Here is a 21820-nt window from a genome sequence, read left to right as displayed (position 1 = left end):
TGGGTTTCAAACTTCTCTTACAAGCCTTGGGATCACGAAAGTCATATTAAACAGAAACATAAAGTTTATTGCATTTTCATGCTCTCACGAAACTCAATTACGATAAAGACTTACTAAAGTAATGACGCCTTGCTCAAGGACATCATTACAGCCACCACGACCTACTCTTCCCCCGCGTTCGGATCAGCGGGGTAGAAGTGGCCAAACACCACTTCTGGCTCACCTGCAACTGGGTTTAGAAAGCACCCTGAGTACAAAAGGTACTCCGCAAGACTTACGCGATTAAATAAACAAGGATCATGCAAGGCGCAAGTAAAAGCTTTAAGGTTAAGTAATTATTGCATAAGCATTAGCTCTCTATAATTTCACCTATCAAAATTGATTAATGTTGCCCAAACCCCTAAACAATTTTAGTACATTAAGAGTAACATAATAACCAATAGATCATTGACAAGACATGAAACCAACACCAACAAAACCCGAACTCTCTAAGAGGAATTCGGCGAACCAAGAGCTTGCTCATATCCGAGAGCGCGGCAATTCGAATTGATTATAACCTTGTAACGGTGTACTACTTTACCCACATGACGCGAGGACCATGCGACTTACCCAACCGGCCAGAGTTGGATAAGGGGATACTCGCGTCAGCCGTTCCCAACAAGGCTCGATCATTGAACCTCACACCAAGATTACGAGTAGAGACTTAGTTCCACCTGGGATATCTCTAAACTTTCCTACACATAGGTCCACCTGGGGACACACTAAGCCTCTCTGCATAGCCCGTAGCCAAGTATCTAGGACTGCACATCAATGATCAAGTCGAAGAAGGTAATTGGCTTATCCGTTCCATTATATTGGATATGTGGTAGCACGGAAAGGTGCTCAAGGCCGATGTCATCCACTCGGTCCTTAATCGATCCAAGCGGACTATGCCCATGTGTCTTCATTCTCTAGGCCCTACCATTCCGCTCGAATCTCGATACTACCAAACTCTTAACAACCCAACCGAACCAGTGCGATCAAGGATTATCGGTAAGTGTGATCCTCCAAACCATTCCTGGCTAGCGAGCAATAGGAGTATTCTAAGCAGGGCTAAGCATCTAGTCAAATTAAGTAATTAACTATCTAACTAGTGCCAAGAATAAGGATAACAAATCAAGGAAGGATTGTGCATAAAGATAGGTATAAAAATGCGATATATATATATATATATATATATATATATATATATATATATATATATATATATATATATATATATATATATATATATATATATATATATATATATATATATATATATATATATATAACCCAACATTACCCAAGTGAGATAACTAAGCTATTCAAAATTAGATAGGTGCAAGGAATATGCTTAGCTGCTTGCCTGGGTTAACTTCGGACTCGACCACGAACGGGACTCCAGGCTCAGGCCCAACGGACTCGGCGGGCTCCACGGGTTCGTTCTCCGACGGTTCGGTCACTAAAATGCATGAATGCGATGCAAGAATTAAGAAATGAACTTAACAACAAGAATAAATCATGAAATAATTTGATCATGCAGATAACCACACAAGGAACTCACGAAAATTGGTTTTGCAGTAAAATCATTTTCTTAAAAGTAATCATAAATAGATCAATTTTCAGCTACTCTAACGAAGATAAATCGGGAAAGACATGCAAACTTATCTAAACAAATCCAAGAAAATTATCATAGAAACTAGGCATGAAAAAAAGCAAACAAAATTGGTTTTACTATTTTCTCACTTTCCAGAAAAAAGGTCTAAATTAAACCATTTTCAGCCAAGGCATAAGAAAACAAGCTAAAACTTTGATAAACATTAAGGAACCAAATGAACAAGTTGCACCACTGAAAACTACACCTCACAAGGAGTCTAATAAAATTTATTTTGAGATTTTTCTATTAATACACAAATAAATAAGCATTAAACTCACTTTTGCAAGATAAAACTATGAATAAATCTACAACAAAGTAACATGCAAAACAATATTTTTCATGAGTAAATCTCAGCTAGAGGAATCCAACAAAACAAGTTTCGTAATTTTTCGAGCTATACAAGAATTTCTATAGATTTTGCAAGATTGCTGCTCAAATAAACCTAAAGAAACCCTAGCTAAATCGCTAGGTGCACCCGGATCCCACACCCGCAGGCGCTGACGGGTGGGGCCCGCTGGCCAGCAGCCCACCAGCCCGAGTCAAGGCCGACCAGGGGCCTTGACCCGCGGCGGGGCGCGGCCACGGCGCGCTGGTGCGCTCGGTGCGCGTGGACACCGCGTGCGCGGCGGCGCCGGCGGACGGCAGCGTGAGGCGGCGCGGAGGGGCGGGGCCGGAGCGGGGAAGGGGAGCTACGCACAGGGAAGAGGAGGAGGCGGCGAGCCTCACCGGGGGCTTGGACGGCGGGAAACGACGGCGAGGCGGCGGCGCGGCAAGCAGAGGCGGCGGCGGGCGAAGGCGCTCGCCGGCGGCCCTGCAGGGAGGGAGAAGGGGCCGGGTTAGGGGCGAAATCGAACAAGGGAAGGGAGGAGACGCTCCCCGCGCGAGGCATTGAGCCACGGCTCACCGGAGCGGGCGAATCGCGGAGGCGGGCGGAGCTCGGGGGCGGCGGCAATGGAGGAGGGGAGCGGGCTTGGGTTTGAGGGGGAGCAGGGGCAGGCCGGGCGCGGATAAGGGGAAGGGGCGAGGGGAAGAAGGAAGGGGCGGCACGGCGCGCGAGGATGGCCGGCACATGGCACGGAAGCCGGGGTTGACCGGCAGCGGTGACGCGTGCGCGCGGAGCGCGGAGGAAAACAGAGAGAGGAGGAAGAGGCTGACAGGTGGGGCCCGGCGGGGGATTTTCTTTTTCTTCTTTTTTTTCTCAGGGCTGTGACAGCTTGCTTGTGCTGTGGTCTGTGGGAAAGGATAAGTAGTATTGTAGCAAACATTCAGAAGAACACCGAGCTGGTGGAGGCAGTAATCAGCTTGTCTAGGCGTGAAAATTCAGTGATGTAGCCCTTGTTCACGTACGATGTCCAGACAATGAACAATAACAAAATTAGGTTAGATTAGTGGCAGCTAGCAGTTCTGATTAAAAAGTCATGTCATCCAAGCGATTGCAATGGGTCTCTATCAGTTCAGTGCAGCAGGCGGCGGCAGATCAGAGTGTTATCCATGCATGGGGCAGTAGGTGATGCAGACCTTCAAGTATAGGTTTAGAAATTACAGCGGCATTAGAAGAAAGCAAGTTCCGCAATCAAAAGGGACGTGAGTGCGGGGAGAGGTACTTGCCGTAGTTTAGGTTCGGCGGGCCTGGTGTTTAGTGGCAGAGCTTGAGCAAAATCTCAGGGGGGCCAGACTGTCAGAGTTTAGCTCAGGGGGCCAGTATTAGATTGGTAGATCAGATTAGCTAGTAAAATTAGATGGTCATAAGAAAAAATTAGAAATCCAGAGGGGGCCATCGCCCCCGTTGGCCCTCACTATCCTCCCCCAGTGCTGGTGTTCCAATGACAAATAAAAGAAAGATGTGAAAGCAGCAGGTAGTTTTATTCAGCATCCGAATGCGTGCCATCTCAAGAAAATGCAAGAACAGTGAACATGTAGAGGGGCAGTAAAAGGAAGGATGTGTAGCTATGGTATGCCTTGTGGCAGTTGTGGAGGCAGAGAGTGGCGCCATCAGTGATGCAGCTTGCAGCCTCATTTAGTAGTTTTTAGGTATAATTTGCAGCAACAGAGAAATTAAGAATGAGTGTTGGCCGTGATGTATTAGCTAGTCATAGGTGCAGCTGTAGAAGGGCTAACCGTGCAGTAGACGCAGGTGAAGGAGCTGTGCATTTTGTGCATTATTTTGTTTAGTCAATGCAGTTCATCGGCATGTACAAGATGTGCCATTGTTAGGGATTAGATCGGTCAACACATATCAGTACAGTGCTCCATAGAAGCCAGAGGTGCAGATATTTGTTCATTTGGTAGGCTGGTTAGATCAGCCCTTGAATTGACAAGCACACTATATGATTACTCCCAAGATGCATCTTCAGTTGACTGTGGAAGTTTGAAGCAAGCTGCAGCATGTTAGCTCGTGACAAGAAGTTGTTTGTTAAATTAATCCCAAAGACAGATGATGAGAGGCCTTAGAAGCTAGCGAATTTCACAACAGGCACATTCAGGGTTGCAGTGATCAAAATCTAGCAGTGCAAAAAGCAACTCAAAAGTCAAAGCCCATGGCGGCAACAGCAAGTCAGCAACCCAGTCAGGGCAGCCACGCTTATTATTTTTCTTAGCAGTACACATACTTTGTAATTGCCTACGCAATATTAGAATTGCCCAGATGTACTCAGTTTGTCATGATTAGCTTACAGTGAGTTGAATACTCTCAGCTTGCCAATGTGTATTATGGTAGCCCAGTATATGTTGTGTGAATTGTTATAAACAAGAGGTTGCGCACGAACACTTTTTTTTTTTGAGACTCCGTAAATTTTTGTTGCACTCGGGGTATGCAATGCAAGGAAGTGAAGGGGGCTCAGCATTTCGATAGAGTTGCCTCCAGGCAGCTGCTACTTTAACCTTCTACTCTGTCATGCAATTCCGACGCCTGAACTATCTATTTGGGGCTGAAATTAGTACGTGAATCTAAGGGATCTATCGGCATCTGGGAATATAGTCGGCAGGCTGCATCCACCGTGTCTTCTCTGGGACAGGCATGGTTTGTCATCAGTAAAACACTATGACCCATTGAACATGTGGCTTGCATTAAAAGTTGTTACTGATCTGCCGCAGAGAAATTCCAGCTTGCTATCTGCTCTGTGCAACTGAGCACCTTTCATGAGAAGAGGAACAGAGAACAAGTGCTGTAGGTAGAGACCGCTGAAGAGGTGAGTGCGAACTGCTGTCTGACCGGTATCTTTACATTCACTCAGGATCAGGAATTTAGGACCTACTCAATTCATGATTGATAGGGTACGCCTTCATCTAAACCCCAATCCTTTCCCTCACATTCCTCAGATGACGTTTTTTTTCCCTTTGCAAGATCCAGGTGTTGCTAACATGCATTAATGCATTCATATGCAGAAGAGCAGGGTTTTTTTTCAAGGAATTAAAATTCCATTATTCTGCCGCACCTATGGTTTAACTAGAAGAGCAGTTTTACAATGCCTAATTAAACACACAAATAGCGACGAGCCGAGAGGTGGCACTGGTGGCCGGGCCGGGCGGTTCGTGGGAAGCTCTGCTCTGAGAAAACTTGAAAGGTAGAAACTGTAGCTGCTGGTATATACATACATTTTTTTTACGCAACCGGAGGGGGTGAGCGCCTCCACCTTTTCCATTTTCCATTGATCCCGGGCAGGCCGGTGCTGGAAGAAGCATGCGAAACAACATGCCCCACAGGTTTTACAGAGGTACAAATAATGGGAAGGAGGGGGAGAGTTCTAAGCCATGGTTAGGAGGTCACACCAACGGTCGATTACTGTTGGTGATATGCCCAAGAGCCAATCATCACAATTCACAATACGGTTTAAAGGCACAAGAGGATATTGATCCAAGAGGGATTAGGATTACTAATGAGCCTATGAGATAGAAGCTCATTAGTACGCTCTATATATACGAGGGAGGGGCTAGGGGGTGAGACCCCGGAGAGCCGCGCCACCTCGTAGCCGCCGCCCCTCCCTCTCTCTCTCGGCCGCCGCCCATGCCGTGCGTGCGGTGCTAGCACACCGACGCCCGGCGTTTCATCCCCGTACGTGTGGACTCCGTGGAGGCGCTGCTGCGACTGCTGCGCTGATCGGCTGCCAGGATCAAGTACGAGGAGCTCGGTTCGTGGGACGTGATCGACTACTTCCTCTACATCGACGCGCGACTTCTTCCGCTGCGCTGTGCGTCTAGTGGTAACGATCTATGATCTTCTACTCGCAAGTATTTTGGATATATGCGATAGTGATGCTAGCGTAGCCTACCCGTTTCCCTACAATTACATCAGAGTAGGCTTGGGGGAATCGGAATCTGCATCTCCATAACCAACATTCTGTTTTGCACGCAGTCATCAGGCGCCGTAGGCTGGGCTGTTCACCTCTGGACACAACATCATCATGTCTGTGTTTCCATAGTTGCCAGAAACAGAGGAGGAGCATGGTGGTGAGGCCTCTGCGCGGGATGTGACTATGTGAGGAGGCCAGGCGAGATGCTCCCAGAAAGCTCTCGCAAAGCTCCAGCCCAGAGACTATGTGATCTTCGGTTTCGACGCCATTGTTCTGAACTTCACCCAGATTTAGCTACTGATGTTATTCTACAGTCGCTCCCGGCGAGTTATGAGCCTTTTATCATGAACTTTCAGATGAATGGCTTGGATAAAACATTGAGTGAGTTGCATGGGATGCTAAAGACAGCAGAGGAGAGCGTTAAAAAGAATCCCAATCATGTAATGATGATTCAAAAGGGGAACAAAAAGAGGAAGCGTTGGACGCCTCCTAATCCCAAAGGTAAAGGCAAGGAAAAGAGTTCCGGTGGTGAGTCCTCGGGCTCTAAGCTAAAGCCAGCACCTAAGGCCAAATCTGGCCCTACTTCTGAAGATAAATGCTTCCACTGTCATAAAAAGGGACATTGGTCTAGGAACTGCAAGAAGTACTTGGAAGAAAAGAAGAAGAAGAAGGGAAGTGAGACTTCCACTTCAAGTATAAATGTTATAGAAATAAATATTGCATTATCTTCTAGTGAATCATGGGTATTTGATACTGGATCGATGATTCACACTTGCAAATCGTTGCAGGGTCTAAGTGAGACTAGAAGATTTGCAAGAGGCGAGTTGGACGTTCGTGTCGGCAATGGCGCAAAGGTTGCGGTGTTGGCGGTCGGCACCTACCACTTGTCTCTACCCTCCGGATTAGTTTTTGAATCAAATAATTGTTATTGCATTCCTGCTTTGAGCAAGAACATTATTTCTTCTTCATGTTTGGAAGAAGTTGGTGATTTTAAGATTGTAATAGAGAACAAACGTTGTTCTATTTTTTGCAATGGTATTTTTTATGCTCATTGTTCATTGGTGAATGGATTATATGTTCTTGATCTTGAGGATAAATCTGTCTGTAACATTAATACTAAGAGGCTTAGACCAAATGATTTGAATCCCACTTTTATTTGGCATTGTCACTTAGGTCATATAAATGAGAAGCGCATTGAACAACTCCATAAAGATGGATTGTTAAGCTCATTTGATTTTGAATCATTTGACACATGTGAGTCTTGTTTGCTTGGAAAGATGACCAAAGCGCCTTTCACTGGTCAGAGTGAGAAGGCGAGTGACTTGTTGGGACTTGTACATACCGATGTATGTGGACCAATGAGCTCAATAGCCAGAGGTGGTTTTCAGTACTTTATTACTTTCACTGATGACTTTAGTAGATATGGCTATATCTACTTAATGAGGCACAAGTCTGAATCGTTTGAAAAGTTCAAAGAATTTCAGAATGAAGTACAAAATCAATTAGGCAAGACAATTAAATTTCTGCGATCTGATCGTGGAGGAGAATATTTGAGCCTTGAATTTGGTGATCATTTGAAGCAATGTGGAATTATTCCGCAGCTAACTCCACCCGGAACGCCTCAATGGAATGGGGTATCCGAACGGAGGAACCGAACCTTGTTGGACATGGTTAGGTCCATGATGAGCCAAGCTGATCTTCCATTGTCATTTTGGGGTTATGCTCTTCAAACTGCTGCGTTCACACTGAATAGAGTCCAAGTAAGTCTGTTGAGAAAACACCATATGAGATATGGACTGGGAAGCGTCCCGGATTATCTTTTCTCAAAGTTTGGGGGTGTGAGGCTTATGTCAAATGTTTGATGTCAGATAGGCTCACTCCAAAGTCAGACAAATGCTTCTTTGTGGGGTATCCTAGGGAAACCAAATAATATTATTTTTACAATAAGGCAGAAGGCAAAGTGTTTGTCGCTCGCAATGGTGTTTTCTTAGAAAAAGAGTTTCTCTCAAAAGGATTCAGTGGGAGCAAGGTGCAACTTGAAGAAATTCAGAAAACACCCGAAACTGTTTCAGCACCCACTGAAGATCCACGGGATGTGCAAGATGTTGCACAACCCGTAGTTGAGGCACCAGCCCCACGAAGGTCTATAAGGGCACGTCGTGCTACTGACAAGCTCAACCTCCTGATTACGGAGGAGCGCCACGTATTATTGATGGAAAATGATGAGCCCTTGACCTACAAAGAAGCAATGATGGGACCCGACTCCGACAAATGGCTTGAAGCCATGAAATCCGAGTTAAAATCCATGCATGATAATCAAGTTTGGAACTTGGTCGATCAAATTGACAGTGTGAGACCTGTCGACTGTAAGTGGATTTTTAAGAAAAAATTAGACATAGATGGAAATGTTCACATCTATAAGGCACGATTGGTGGCGAAAGGTTTCCGACAAATTCAAGGTGTTGACTATGAGGAAACCTTTTCGCCCGTCGCAATGCTAAAGTCTGTTCGGATTCTCCTAGCAATTGCCGCATATTACGACTATGAGATATGGCAAATGGATGTCAAAACCGCTTTCCTTAATGGAAATCTAAGTGAGGATGTGTATATGACACAGACTGAAGGTTTTGTCGATCCTAAAAATGCTGGGAAAATATGTAAGCTTCAGAGGTCCATCTATAGATTGAAGCAAGCATCTCGGAGTTGGAATATTCGTTTTGATGAAGTAGTCAAAGGGTTTGGCTTCATCAAGAATAAAGATGAGCCTTGTGTTTACAAAAAGGTTAGTGGGAACGCACTTGTGTTTCTGGTCCTATATGTGGATGACATATTACTGATCGGAAATGATATTCCAATGCTTGAAGCCGTTAAAACCTCATTGAAAAAGAGTTTTTCGATGAAGGATTTAGGAGATGCGGCTTATATTCTGGGTATTAGGATCTATAGAGATAGATCAAAAAGGCTAATTGGATTAAGCCAAGACACGTACATTGACAAGATATTGAATCAGTTCAATATGCAAGATTCCAAGAAAGGTTTCTTGCCAATGTCACATGGCATTACTCTAAGCAAGAGTCAGTGTGCTACGACACCTGATGAGCAAAAGAGGATGAGTACGATTCCTTATGCTTCAGCCATAGGGTCGATCATGTATGCTATGTTTTGCACGCGCCCAGATGTTTCCTTTGCTCTAAGTGTTACGAGCTGGTATCAGTCAGATTTCGGTGAAGCTCACTTGACAATTATAAAGAGTATCCTTAAGTACTTGAAAAGAACTAAGGATATGTTCCTAATATTTGGAGGCGAAGATGAGCTCCTTGTAAAGGGTTACACCGATGCTAGTTTTCAAACAGACAAAGATGACTCCAAATCGCAATCCGGTTTTGTTTTTTGCCTCAATGGTGGGGCAGTGAGCTGGAAAAGTTCCAAGCAAGATACGGTGGCTGATTCGACGACAGAGGCCGAGTATATTGCAGCTTCCGAAGCTGCAAAAAAAGCTGTTTGGATCAGAAAGTTTGTTTCTGACTTGGGTGTTGTTCCTAGTGCATCCAGTCCAGTGGTCCTCTATTGTGATAATAGTGGTGCCGTTGCACTAGCAAAGGAGCCTAGAACAACTAAAAAGTCCAGACATATACTACGGAAGTATCACCTCATCCGTAACTTTGTTGAGAGAGGTGATGTGAAGGTTTGCAAGGTGCACACGGATTCAAACATTGCTGATCCATTGACAAAGCCTCTCCCACAACCAAAGCATAAGGCGCACATGAGATCTATAGGTATTAGATACTTACATCAGTGATTCTAGTGTGCGTGGGAGATTTTGTGTCATGAGTATGTTTATGTAATGATAAATAATTGTTATTTGTTCCATGGATGATTATTTTTTACATTGATTATCAAGTATGTGACTTGTTCGTGAAACTCTTTGTTGACAATGATATGATTCTAAATTATCTCTAGTTTATGTCGTTGTGTGGGACAACAACGACGTTGAGACTAGCACATGCATTAATTGATGATCATGTTTCACGGATCATGGATATGGAGATATCGGATTAATGATGTGGACACATGTTGGTGAACATGGTGTTGGATTGACCCACTCCTAGACAATGTTGGGATTGTTATTTTGCATGTGTCATCAGTTGTTCTTGAGTGTTATACCTACTAGATCCTTAGACCTGAGATCGCCATTGTTTCTCACTATGTGTAGTGATGCATATTGGGGCTGCTAAATGCTACTCCGTGACTGGGTAGTTACAAAAGTAGCTTACAGGTGTGTCATGAAACATGGAATGGGATGTGAGCGGATCAAGATGGAATTTGCCCCTCCTAGATAATAAGAGAGATATCTCTGGACCCCTTGAGATAGTTGGATTTGAAAGTGCATGGCCATACCAAAGTGATTAAAGAGTTAATCATGATGACTAAAGGTTAGTTATGAATCGAATCTACTATTAGATCGAGAGAATGGTCGAGCTATCACAAAGGTGGCACGCATCTCGCTTTGAGCTTGACTGGTATCGTGTGGCAAAGGGATCAGTGTATGAGTATATCTAAGGTTCGGCCGATATGATCTTTATGTGTATTTGTGAGTCATTATGCCCTGCTAGGTGCCGCTATTGACTTGTGATTCGGAAATGATTTCCGATTACGACCATCTACACATGAACCTAACGGGTCACACACTTAAGGGGTTTGTAATGTTGAAAAGCTTGCCTGTATGATTGTCTCTAGTGCAAGTGGGAGATTGTTTGTGATATGCCCAAGAGCCCATCATCACAATACGGTTTAAAGGCCCAAGAGGATATTAATCCAAGAAGGATTAGGATTACTAATGGGCCTATGAGATAGAAGCACATTAGTACGCTCTATATATACGAGTGAGGGACTAGGGGGCGAGACCCCGGAGAGCCGCGCCACCTCCTAGCCGCCGCCCCTCCCTCTCTCTCTCGGCCGCCGCCCATGCCGTGCGTGCGGTGCTAGCACACCGACGCCCGGTGTTTCATCCCCGTACGTGTGGACTCCGTGGAGGCGCTGCTGCGACTGCTGCGCTGATCGGCTGCCGGGATCAAGTACGAGGAGCTCGGTTCGTGGGACGTGATCGACTACTTCCTCTACATCGACGCGCGACTTCTTCCGCTGTGCTGCGCGTCTAGTGGTAACGATCTATGATCTTCTACTCGCAAGTATTTTGGGTATATCTGGTAGTGATGCTAGCGTAGCCTACCCGTTTCCCTACCATTACATCAGAGTAGGCTTGGGGGAATCGGAATCTGCATCTCCAAAACCAACATTCTGTTTTGCACGCAGTCATCAGGCGCCGTAGGCTGGGCTGTTCACCTCTGGACACAACATCATCATGTCTGTGTTTCCATAGTTGCCAGAAACAGAGGAGGAGCATGGTGGTGAGGCCTCTGCGCGGGATGTGACTATGTGAGGAGGCCAGGCGAGATGCTCCCAGAAAGCTCTCGCAAAGCTCCAGCCCAGAGACTATGTGATCTTCGGTTTCGACGCCATTGTTGCAGATGTCGCAGGAGCAGTTGTCAACCATCTTCTTTCGGAGCAGGTTCACCTTGCATTGTATGCGGCGCCCCTGTACGAGTAACCAGCCAAAGAACTTTACTACTCTTGGGGGTGGGGGTGGGGGGGGGGCATAGTTCTTCCACACCATATCAAAATACTCACAACACCGTCCAGTCCTGGTGGAGGCTTTGTAAATTTGGGCAGTGATCAGCACCCTGAATTTCAGCTCTGGTGAATGGGGCAGTCAGTTCCTGGTCATTGATCCTCGGCCTCCCTCCCTTGGTACAGCAGGTGGATGTCCAACTTCCAGTCGGTGGGGGTGCGTTGTGCCAAGAATCGTTGATCGTGTATTAATCTGTGAGTGCAGCAGTTTTGTCTTCCAGCTTGGGAGGTGACAGCGATACCTTCCACTTGGATTACTGCTATTCTATTTCCACCAAGTCTTGCAGGGGCTCTGAACTTTTCCTCTCTGTGTTCCAAGCAGCTAGCTGCGCGTTCCTTGATGAAGAGTGCAAGTCGAGCCTGGCTGGCAACGGTGGCGGAGTTGCCATTCACCTCACCTGTTGAGAGAAAACGGGACTCCTCGAACATGTGGTGTACTCCAATGGGTAATGAAGGTGCAGTTGTGGTAGATGGCCTTTGACGCCCGTCGCAGCGCTTTAACGCGACTTACCAGGTTAGCTGCTCTATCACTGCCGTGCCGTGCCACAAGGAGAGTTGGTTCCAGACCGAGGTGACAGTGGGTAGAAAGCCGGGGTGGGTTTAAAAGCCTGGCTCGCTCCAAGCGAAAGGTCGCAGTGCACACCACAGTTTGGCATAGAGAAACGAGAGAGTACTGGGTTATTCAGACGTGCGTGATACAGACGAGTGGTAGGTACATGCCGACGAGCAGCAACAAACATTCTTAATACATGTCATAAGGAAATGCATGCAAGGAGACTGTACCCAGGAGCCCGCGGGGGTGTCGAGCCAGATTGGAGGTGTAGCAATGTGAAACAAAATCGGCCAATGGGGGTTCAGGCCGGCTGCTTTCTGATGGAACAGAACAGAACAGACAGGGGACACAGTGCTGACGAACTGGAGCCCAAGGCAAGGAATTTAGCCAGCCCCTTGTTTTCTCACGAATTCGTTTCGTGCTGCAACGCAACGGCTCGAGGGTCTCGTACCAAAGTGGTTTCAGCCGGTTCAATTTGTGTTTAGACTCTGCCCGAGTTCGGAAACCGTTTATTTGGGAGCAGATCGAATCGAATCGAATCACTGGGTTCAGATCAGAACTGTAGTTTTGGGGGAATGCCTCTCTCTCTATCTATTCAGCTCAGGAGTACATCACAGACTCGGGAATTGATGTGAAACATGAGAGAGACTCAAGAATCTATGGAGTGCGCTGCGCATTCCTTTCCTTTGGAGTTTCAGAAGTCCAACACATGACAGACTCGATCGGGAGAAGGAAGGTTCTCTGTTTCAGTAGAGGCTGAAACCAAACCACCGGGTTTGACTCACTGACCATCGATCGTTCTGGAACTGGAACTGGAGATGGCATGCATGCATTGCATGGAGAGGGCTCGATTCAGCTTCAGCAACCTGCCTGCCTGTCAGAACGCGCATCTAGAAGAAGTCAAAGTGCGTGCTGGGCGAGCGGTGGCGGTGGGTGTTCCTGACCGACATCCCCTTCTTCTTCTTCTTCTTCTTCCAGAGCTAGAGAGGTTCACGCCTTCGTCGCCGTCCGTCGGCTGTTCGCCGCAGCAGTGCAGTGCCGGCCCTGAAGTGAGGACTATAAATACTAGTGCAGAGTTTCAGAGGAGGAGCACAGGCAGAGTACATCGATCCACTAGCTACGCACAATGTCTCGGCAGCAGCAGCACGGCGCCCTTGCCTTGCCCTCATGGCGGGTGGCGCACGCTGCTACGGAGGCACAGGGCTGGAGCGGCCACCGCCCACACCGCGGCCGCAGGGCGCCACCACCGACACCGACACGATCACCGCCTCCGCCTCCGCTGGTGTGCAACGGCACAATAGGGCCGGACAGCGAGGGACACATGGAGTGCGTGCCGGCGCCGCCTCCGCCTCCGCCGCTGGCCCTGGATCCGCCGCCTCCTCGCGGAGGAAGGGAAGAGCAGCAGAGAAGACCGGCGGAGGAGGATGCGGGGCCGAGGAGTAGCCATGGTCAAATAAAACCGAGAACCGAGGACCGAACCGAAAAAACCGAGAACCGAAGCCGAACCGAACCGAAACCGAGAATTTCGGTTCCTGGTTCTCAGGAACCGAACTTCCTCGGTTAATTCGGTTCAGTTCCTCGGTTAACCGAAAGAACCGAGGGAGTCAACATTCAACCCATTTAAGGCCCAACAAGACAACAACCCACACAAACCCTAGGGCTACTACCTCCCTGCCTCTCTCCCAGTCCCAGCCGCCAATCGCCCAGCCCCAGGCTCCCACTCCCTCCCTCAGTCCCTCCCGGCCCGCCCCACCTCCCTCTCGCCCTCCCGGCGTGGCGGCGCCCCCGCCCCGGCCCCGTCTCCCTCCCTCCCGGCGCGGCAGCCGGCGGCGCCCCGCCCCGCCCCAGTCTTCCTCCCTCCCTCTCGGAGTCCCAGCACGGCGGCGCCCTGCCTCACCCCCGTCTCCCTCCCTCCCTACCAGTGCGGCGGCGCCACACACGGCCGCTGTCTCCCTCCCTTCCTCCTGGCGGTGGCAGGGGCGCAGGGCAGCGCGCGGCCGTGGGTGCACATGCCCCGGCCAGCGCCAGCCGCCGCCGCTCCGCACAGGCCCACACGCCCCGGCCAGCGCCAGCCGCCGCCGCTCCGCGCTGGCACGCACGCCCCGGCCAGCGCTGGTGCCGCCACTCCGGGCCCCCGCCAGCTGCCGCCGCTCCGGCTGTCTCGCGGTGGCAGCGTGCGGCGGTGCATCGACAGAGGCGGCCCATCGACGGCAGCAGACCAGCAGCACGCCAGCACCTGCCCGAGCAACAGCACCCCTCTCGCGGCAGCTTTTTTTTCCTTCTTTCTTTTTGCCTTGGCTTGGTAAAAACTCGGTTCCTTCGGTTAAACCGGAACCAAACCGAACTAACCGAAACTGAAGTTGTTCGGTTCTAGATTCTGAAAAGAACCGATCGGTCCTCCTTTTCTAGGAACCGAACTTCTCTGGGAACCGAAGAACCAAACCGATCGGTTCGGTTCTAACCGAATGCCCAGGCCTACCGAGGAGCGAGGGGCCAGGGGCGCCGCCGACCGCGAGCGCCTGCCGCCGAGGGGCGAATCGCTGAGTTTTTTTTTTTTGTCGATTTATCAAAAAATATATGTGGGTATAATTTTTTTTCAAAAATGTCACCCTGCCGCCGGATCAAACGGCGGTAGCTCCTTACCGCCAATTGATCCGGCGGTAAGTACTACCGCCGCGCTGTAGCCTGGCTATAGCCGGCTGCTACAGCCGGCTGTAGCTGGCAGCGCCCTACCGCCGTTTGAAACGGCGGTAGGTGTCCCATATTTTTTTTATTTTTAATTGTTTTATAAGCTTTCACTGATATAAATATTTGTATAATTATTTTAAAGACTATCTGAACTGTAATTATTATCTTTACATTTATAGATATTTCAGAAAATAATAGAGATAGCGGAGGTTAGGGAAATATTTTTTAAAAATTTATACAAATTAGATTTAACTCTAATAATCTGTGAAAATATATTTTCATGAGATATTCATGAGTTTCAATTACTATTTCGATGTCTTGTCACCTTGCATCAGATTCTTCTGCACCCCCACTATAATTAAAAATATGGGAGTACTTACCGCCGTTTTAAACGGCGATAGACATGCGTGAACCATGCATATAGACCAAATAGCTCCATCTATAAATAAAACATCGCCCCATCTCATATGAAGTCAGTAGCCATCTCATACGGAGTCTTTAGCCATCCACGCACGGCCACCATGTCTTCATCTGGTTCTACCTACATTCCGTGGAACAAAATTAGAGAACCTGAGCCTGAGGGAGTGCAGGTTCCAATGTGCTTCTGCGGTTCGTTGTGCAAGCTGATGGAGTCCAAAGTTTTGGGCGATGACTTCGGCAGGAGGTTCTTCATGTGTGAGAACTACGAGTTCGATCCGCCAAAGCGCTACGGCAAGGACAAAGCGAAGGTATCACCTCGCACTATCTAGTTTGCGCCTTCGGAGTTCAGTATGTTAATTCTAACTCGGATTCGAAATAGAGTCCACCACCTCTTTGTGATTTCATACAGTGGCTGGACACGGAGCAATCGACCGAAGCTAAGGAACACGTTGAGCGCCAAGCAAGGTGGGCTGCGGAAAGGTGGCAGCGAATGCTGCAAGAGGAAAAAATGGAGGAGAAGCGCAAGAAAGATAAAGAAGAGATCGAAAAGAGGTTCGCAGAAGTTGAACGTCGGCAGGCGGAGGAGCGTGAAGCTGATAGGGAGAGGAAACGAGAGAGGGCCCGCCGTGCGAAGGAGGCGGGACCCGAGGCTATTAGGAAGGGGAAGTATCCTCGGTGCACTCAGTAGATGACTATGATGTAATGTTCGAATTTCATATTCCCTAAGGCATGTTAGGTCTAGATGGAACACGACGTTACCGTGTTCCATGTACATGCCAGTGCAATTGTTATTGTAATTTCAATCTCAAATTAATCGGCATTGTGTAATTTGTACTAGCTGCAACTAAATTATTCAGAAGCATTGCCCTACAAATAAACTTTTCAGACCGACGCGATAACAACTCCATTGGCATATATCGGCCAGTACAGACAATAAAAACAATAAAAACAATCACCATTCAAACATTGAACACAAATTAAATAGTGGTCCACACAATTCAACGCATAGAACACATGACATGGCATGTCAGGACCTGTTGCAAACTACGGTAACGAGGTCCAATACTAAACCTAACATGCCTTAGGTAATTCGAACAAACGTTACATTATTTATTCAGACGTAGCAGTACAACATCAATCATTCACGGGCAGTACCCTTATCACGTCCCGCGATGTCTGGTTTTGCACGCTCGCCTTTGCGTAAATCTTCATTCACCTTCTTTAACCACTCCATATATCGCTGATCACGATGGGTGATCCACGTGTCAATCCACTCATGGAAATGACACCAATGAGTATGCGTGTCTTCACCAGCGTACTTTTGCAAACAAGAAACGATTCAAAATTAATAAAAATAATAAAAGCATATTTACAAATTAATCTATACCTGTGATGTTGCACCTCTTTTTTGGACTTCCTCGATATTCTTGCAACACCAATATCTCTGGCCAAAAGTCTCGTAATCACGAGATATGTTCGGAACACAACGCATTTGGCAATAGCAATCTGGTGGCTCTACACCTTTCGGCCATACCTTGCAATCTGTAATACATCTATTGGGATCGTTAGGAGAGGGTCCTAAATTAACCTCCATTTCCCGACGGAAAGCTGCCCGGGAGAATGAGGAGTTCATAGCTGTTTGGTTGGGCTAATTAAAAAAAGTGGGAACTGAATTGCAAGTCTGTGCTCTCAAGAACCACAAGGTGCTCTTTTATAGACGCAGGGCTGCTTACATGTCCAAGCACTTTGAACACAGATATTATCTCTCACTGCTCCATAGTCGTCCACGGTTCTGCACTCGCACGCTCCACAGTGCGCACTCATTCCACTAAAAACAACAATAGGACCTCTCACTGCTCGTACCATCAGCACTCGCACGCTCCACAGCGTTCACCTACTCATCGCATCGCCCACTTTAAACTCGTCGTACTGTCACTGCATCGACCTACTCGTGATTATTGCACTGCCCTGACACATCCCATCGCCCGGAACACTACACGGTACCGGCGTAATCGTCACAATGTTAACCATAGGAATTACATCATAATACAACGTTAATGAAACACACAGCAGAAATGCAGTGGCATGGCAAAACCCGTTGCAACTACGGTAAACAGATTTTGATCTAAGCTAACATGCCTTAGGTAATTTAAAAAAACACAACAAATACAACGATGCAACATGTCACTTGGACTAGGTAGTCCTAATAGCCGTACCCCCACGTAGCAAAATGCGTTGAGCCTTCTCCACAGTATCCACCCATTGCAGGTTGCGTAGGCGGTGGTGCCGGAGGGCCAGGGCCCTTGTTCTTGTGACAAGGGCAGTTGCAGTAAGGATTAGTGCATGGTTCATCTTGTGAAGCGGCAGCATTGCTGTTATCATCATCTTCGCCGTCTTTGTTACCCTCGCTTACTTCCTCGTAATGGTTCACCTTGCACTCCAGATCAAATATCTTAATCTGGAGGTACTTGATGAACTCCTAAACAGAATCAATTGGTGCAGGATCGACCCACCTGGTAAACCCACAGTTTTCTGGAGCATCTGAAGACTGCAAAACAAATTTCATGTAAGATGTCTCAATGAATAAAGAAATAAAACAACCGAGCATTACCCATGCGTGAGGGCATTTGAAGAAACGCCGACCGCCATCCATCCCGTCGGTGCACATCTGCACTAAGCAGTCCTCACCATGTCTGCATTTTGGCCACGTTTCTCTACGGTTATCGTATTGTCGAAGAGGAGTTTCATTGGTAAATTCACTCTTCTGTTGTGGCGGAAACTCAAACACTGGTTCTGGAAAGGAATCGGGTCCAAGAGGCCCCTCCCATATTATGGGGTCTCCCTTTCTTCCCCCTTTTTCTTTGCCAAAACTGTAGTAATTCTTCCCGCTAGACCCACCTCCAGACATCGGGTATACAATGAGCTTTGGTGTTTGAGTGCTGCTGGGAGCTCACAACCTTGTGAGTATTTATAGGCGCAAAAAGGTCTGATACCCGGAGTGTGGAGTGTAAATGCACATGAAAAGCCTACTGTATTCGCACGATCCACAGCGCTCACTCGTACCACTTTAAACACAGACACGACCTCTCGTTGCTCTTGATTTGTACCCTCGCACGCTCAACACCGCTCACTGCTCCCACTTTAAACAATGACACGACGTCTCACTGCTCATGACTTCAGCACTTTCACGTTCCACAGCGCTCACTCGTGATTATTGCACTGCCCCGACATTTCCAATCACCCGAAACACTGCACGGCACCGGCCTAATCGTTATAATTTCACTCCACGGACATATACCATCGCCCGAATCATTGCACCGGCCTACTCATCATAATGGTACGCAATGGACACATCGAATCATAGTCTGCACATGCATACATAAGATAGTATGTCGGAACAAATTAATTAACAAGCTACAACCTGTAAACTAGATGCATCCGCGCTTGCCCCCTCTCCTCCTGCCACGTCGCTCTGCAGCCTGGCCCGCCCTAGTGTGGTGCTGTGAGTACGTCAGTGGCTCCGGCGGGATGGTCTGGCGAGTGGACCGACGACCCTGCTCAGGAACAGGTGTCTGTTCCACCTGACTGTAGTCCTGCGTCGTGAGTGGGGCACCCCCTAGCTGTGAAGTGCCGACGACCTCCTGCGTCGGTGCAGAAGAGAAGAACGTGTTCACCCACTCCATCTGCGAGAGGTCGTCTACCTCCTGAATCTCCTCATCGTCGTCTGTCCCTCCCACCTGCCGGTACTCTGATTCACAAACTTCAATCCATCAATATTCAATTAAAAATGCACTTGTTACCGCCTATTAACAACTGGTCTTAGACGTACCTAAATTGTGTATTGGACGACGAAGAGACGAAGATCCAGCGCCGTAGGGATCCATCGACAGAAACAGCGACGAGCCGGGCGCTACACGAATAAGAAGTACAAATTAATAAACAAAGTTTTACATGATACGGTATTGTAAGTGACACGAGGTTGGAGTACGATTTACCTGCCGAGTACAAATGTGCCGGTCGCGGCACGTACGTGGGCCGAACTGCAGAACCCGAAGGTGTCGTCATTGTTTCACGTGGCGGTGGCGGTGGACCTGACTGTGCCGCGGGTGCAGACCGTCGTGACGATGGACCGGTCACAGGAACCGGCCCCGAACTGCGAGGTGGGAGGAAGGTGTCGTCGTCACGACAGGTCACGGCTCGTCGGAATCGCTTGCACATATCGACGATCTTCTGCAGTGTGCTCTGGTGCTGGGCGGGCGTCATGTCATGGTACTGGCCCATACTCGACGAAGCCTCGGACTCAATCGCTCGTATGACATCGTACTGTACCAAGAAAGTAGTAACATCATATGCAACCAGATTTTTTACTGCAAATTCAATCAGAGAAACGTACCGCTATGGCGAAGTTCTGATCTCGAATTACGGGGTACGTCTCCGACACCCTTGCGGCCTCGATCGGAGCCTCTGGTGGAACGTGCACGACACGTGTGCGCGTCCTCGGCAGGTACCACCGTAGGTAGTCCGCGAACGCCTCGTCGCAGTGCGGCCGATCCTCGAAAACGACGTCGTCGAGGGCCGCGGCCCAAGAGTCGACGTAAGGACGGACCTTGTCGGCCCACCGCGAGCCTGGTGGCTGACCCTGCCGTGTCCACCTATAATAGAAAGTTTGAGCGATTCAATGCTAAATGGTAGGTAAAAAAATGAATAATTATTAACAAAACTATTTATTCGGTACCTGTGGACATGGGCCTCCACTGAGTGCACAATCGGGACCGGGGTCTGCTGGTAGAGACCGAACTGCCTCATAACCCGATCAACGTGGTACTCCTCGACGTGGATGTCGTAAAGGATCGGCTTCCTCGTCATCCAGTACTCGTGATCTCGCAAGCATAAGGACGAAAGACCGCTCGGTGCCCGGGCGTAAATGTCGGCTGCAGTGTACGGAGTCCACCTCACGTCCGTGTCCACAAGAGCGTCAAACTGACCAACGAAGTCGTGGTACGACTTCCTCGTCTACACGCCGACCCAAGAAGGCTGCACAATGAAAAAAAAGTTAACCAATAAATCGTACATTTGTGCAAGCATGTAACAATAAGTAAAACAAACGATGTTACGTACCCTCCTGAGGCACCACAACGAACCCATCGTAGGTCTGTCGACGTCGTCGTGGTCTGCGGACAGCTGGACGTACGGCTCGAAGTTCATCTCTGGCCTACCGACGGGAAAGCGCTCGTAAGACCAGAGCTGTAACAGTAGAGGACACCCAACAAAAATGGGCTCCTCTGCTGAGACCTTCGTCACGCCCATGCAAAGACCCCTGTAACTCGCAGCCAAAATAGCAGAACCCCAGCTGAACTGTGGCATCTCGTGAAGTGGAGCGTCAGCTATCGACCTCGCCAAAGGAATGAGCTGTTTGGGGCACGAGTCACCCTGCGAGCTGCAGAACATGACCCAGCCGAACAACCACAGTAAGTACGCCTCGAAGTGCCTGGCAACCGTAAAGTCGTCTGCGTCTGCCCTCATGTAGTCCGCCTTCAAAATGGTACGAGTCATCAATGCACATACGTATCAATATAAGTACGGAAAGAATCAATATTTATGTACTCACACTGAACTGTAGAAGCCACCTCTTTGTCGGTCCGTGTGCGTGGTTTGCAGGCAAGGGCCGGTACGGCAACGCTAGCTCGTTGCGCTGAACCCCGGCGAACCGAGCCAAAAGGTCGTCGCGCCACGAGAGTCCCACGTCCTCTGCACCCACAGCTCGTCCAGCACACGGCAAGCCTAGAAGCATCGCCACGTCCTGAAGAGTAGGGGTCATCTCACCAACCGGGAGGTGAAACGTGTGCGTCTCTGGACGCCAACGGTCGAGAAGTGCCGCGAGGAGGGACATGTCGAACTGGAACCGTGGAGCCCTGTCCCTAGGTCGACGTGCAGGGTCGGCCATATCTCCCTCCACAAGTCGCGCAATCGGGAGAAGACCTGAAGCGCGTAACCTGCATCGCGAAAATGAAAATCAAGTTAGAACAAACGGTTAAGGAAACAACTAAAATATGTGACAAATGTATTCCGTACCTAGGAACCCAGCGACGGTGTATCGGCATCGTCGACATGGGCACACGAGCCCGAAACATCCCTAAGCTGATGCCACGGACCGCAGACATGTACGACCGGTGGCGCTTGTCGACGAGAGCATCTAGCAACTCAGGGGTAGCTCCGTCCTCGTGCGCCATACCTGTATAATGAGATTTATTACAAATAATTTCAGAACATAAATAACAATATTAAGCATAATAACATTAACGTAAAAAAATACTAAATAAAATTTCAGAACATAAATTAAGTAATACAACAAATTTTTAATAAAATACTAAATAAAACATAACATAATAAACTTATAAATGATGCACAACAAATTACATATTATATAACTTCAAATTCCAATTACAGCAATAAAGTTGAACATATATTTGGGGCACATATTACAACAAATATTCGTACGGCAAG

General features: G+C 48.1%; 1 protein-coding gene across 1 annotated transcript; it reads right to left on the bottom strand.

Annotated features, from left to right (window-relative positions):
• Positions 1-20183: 20183 nt before the first annotated feature.
• LOC120646437 (protein MAIN-LIKE 2-like) lies at positions 20184-21546 on the bottom strand. Its single transcript, XM_039923003.1, has 4 exons — positions 21389-21546; positions 20925-21309; positions 20435-20848; positions 20184-20350 (listed from the first exon to the last, which is right to left on the bottom strand). Exons 1-4 carry the CDS (start codon positions 21544-21546, stop codon positions 20330-20332), a joined length of 978 nt encoding a protein of 325 aa, XP_039778937.1. The 3' UTR covers positions 20184-20329.
• Between the last annotated feature and the right edge of the window lie 274 nt (positions 21547-21820).

This window comes from Panicum virgatum, chromosome 8K (genome assembly GCF_016808335.1).
Source record: "Panicum virgatum strain AP13 chromosome 8K, P.virgatum_v5, whole genome shotgun sequence".
NCBI lineage: Eukaryota > Viridiplantae > Streptophyta > Magnoliopsida > Poales > Poaceae > Panicum > Panicum virgatum.
Note: the sequence above shows the minus strand (reverse complement) of the source record. Positions and strands in the feature narration are given on the sequence as shown.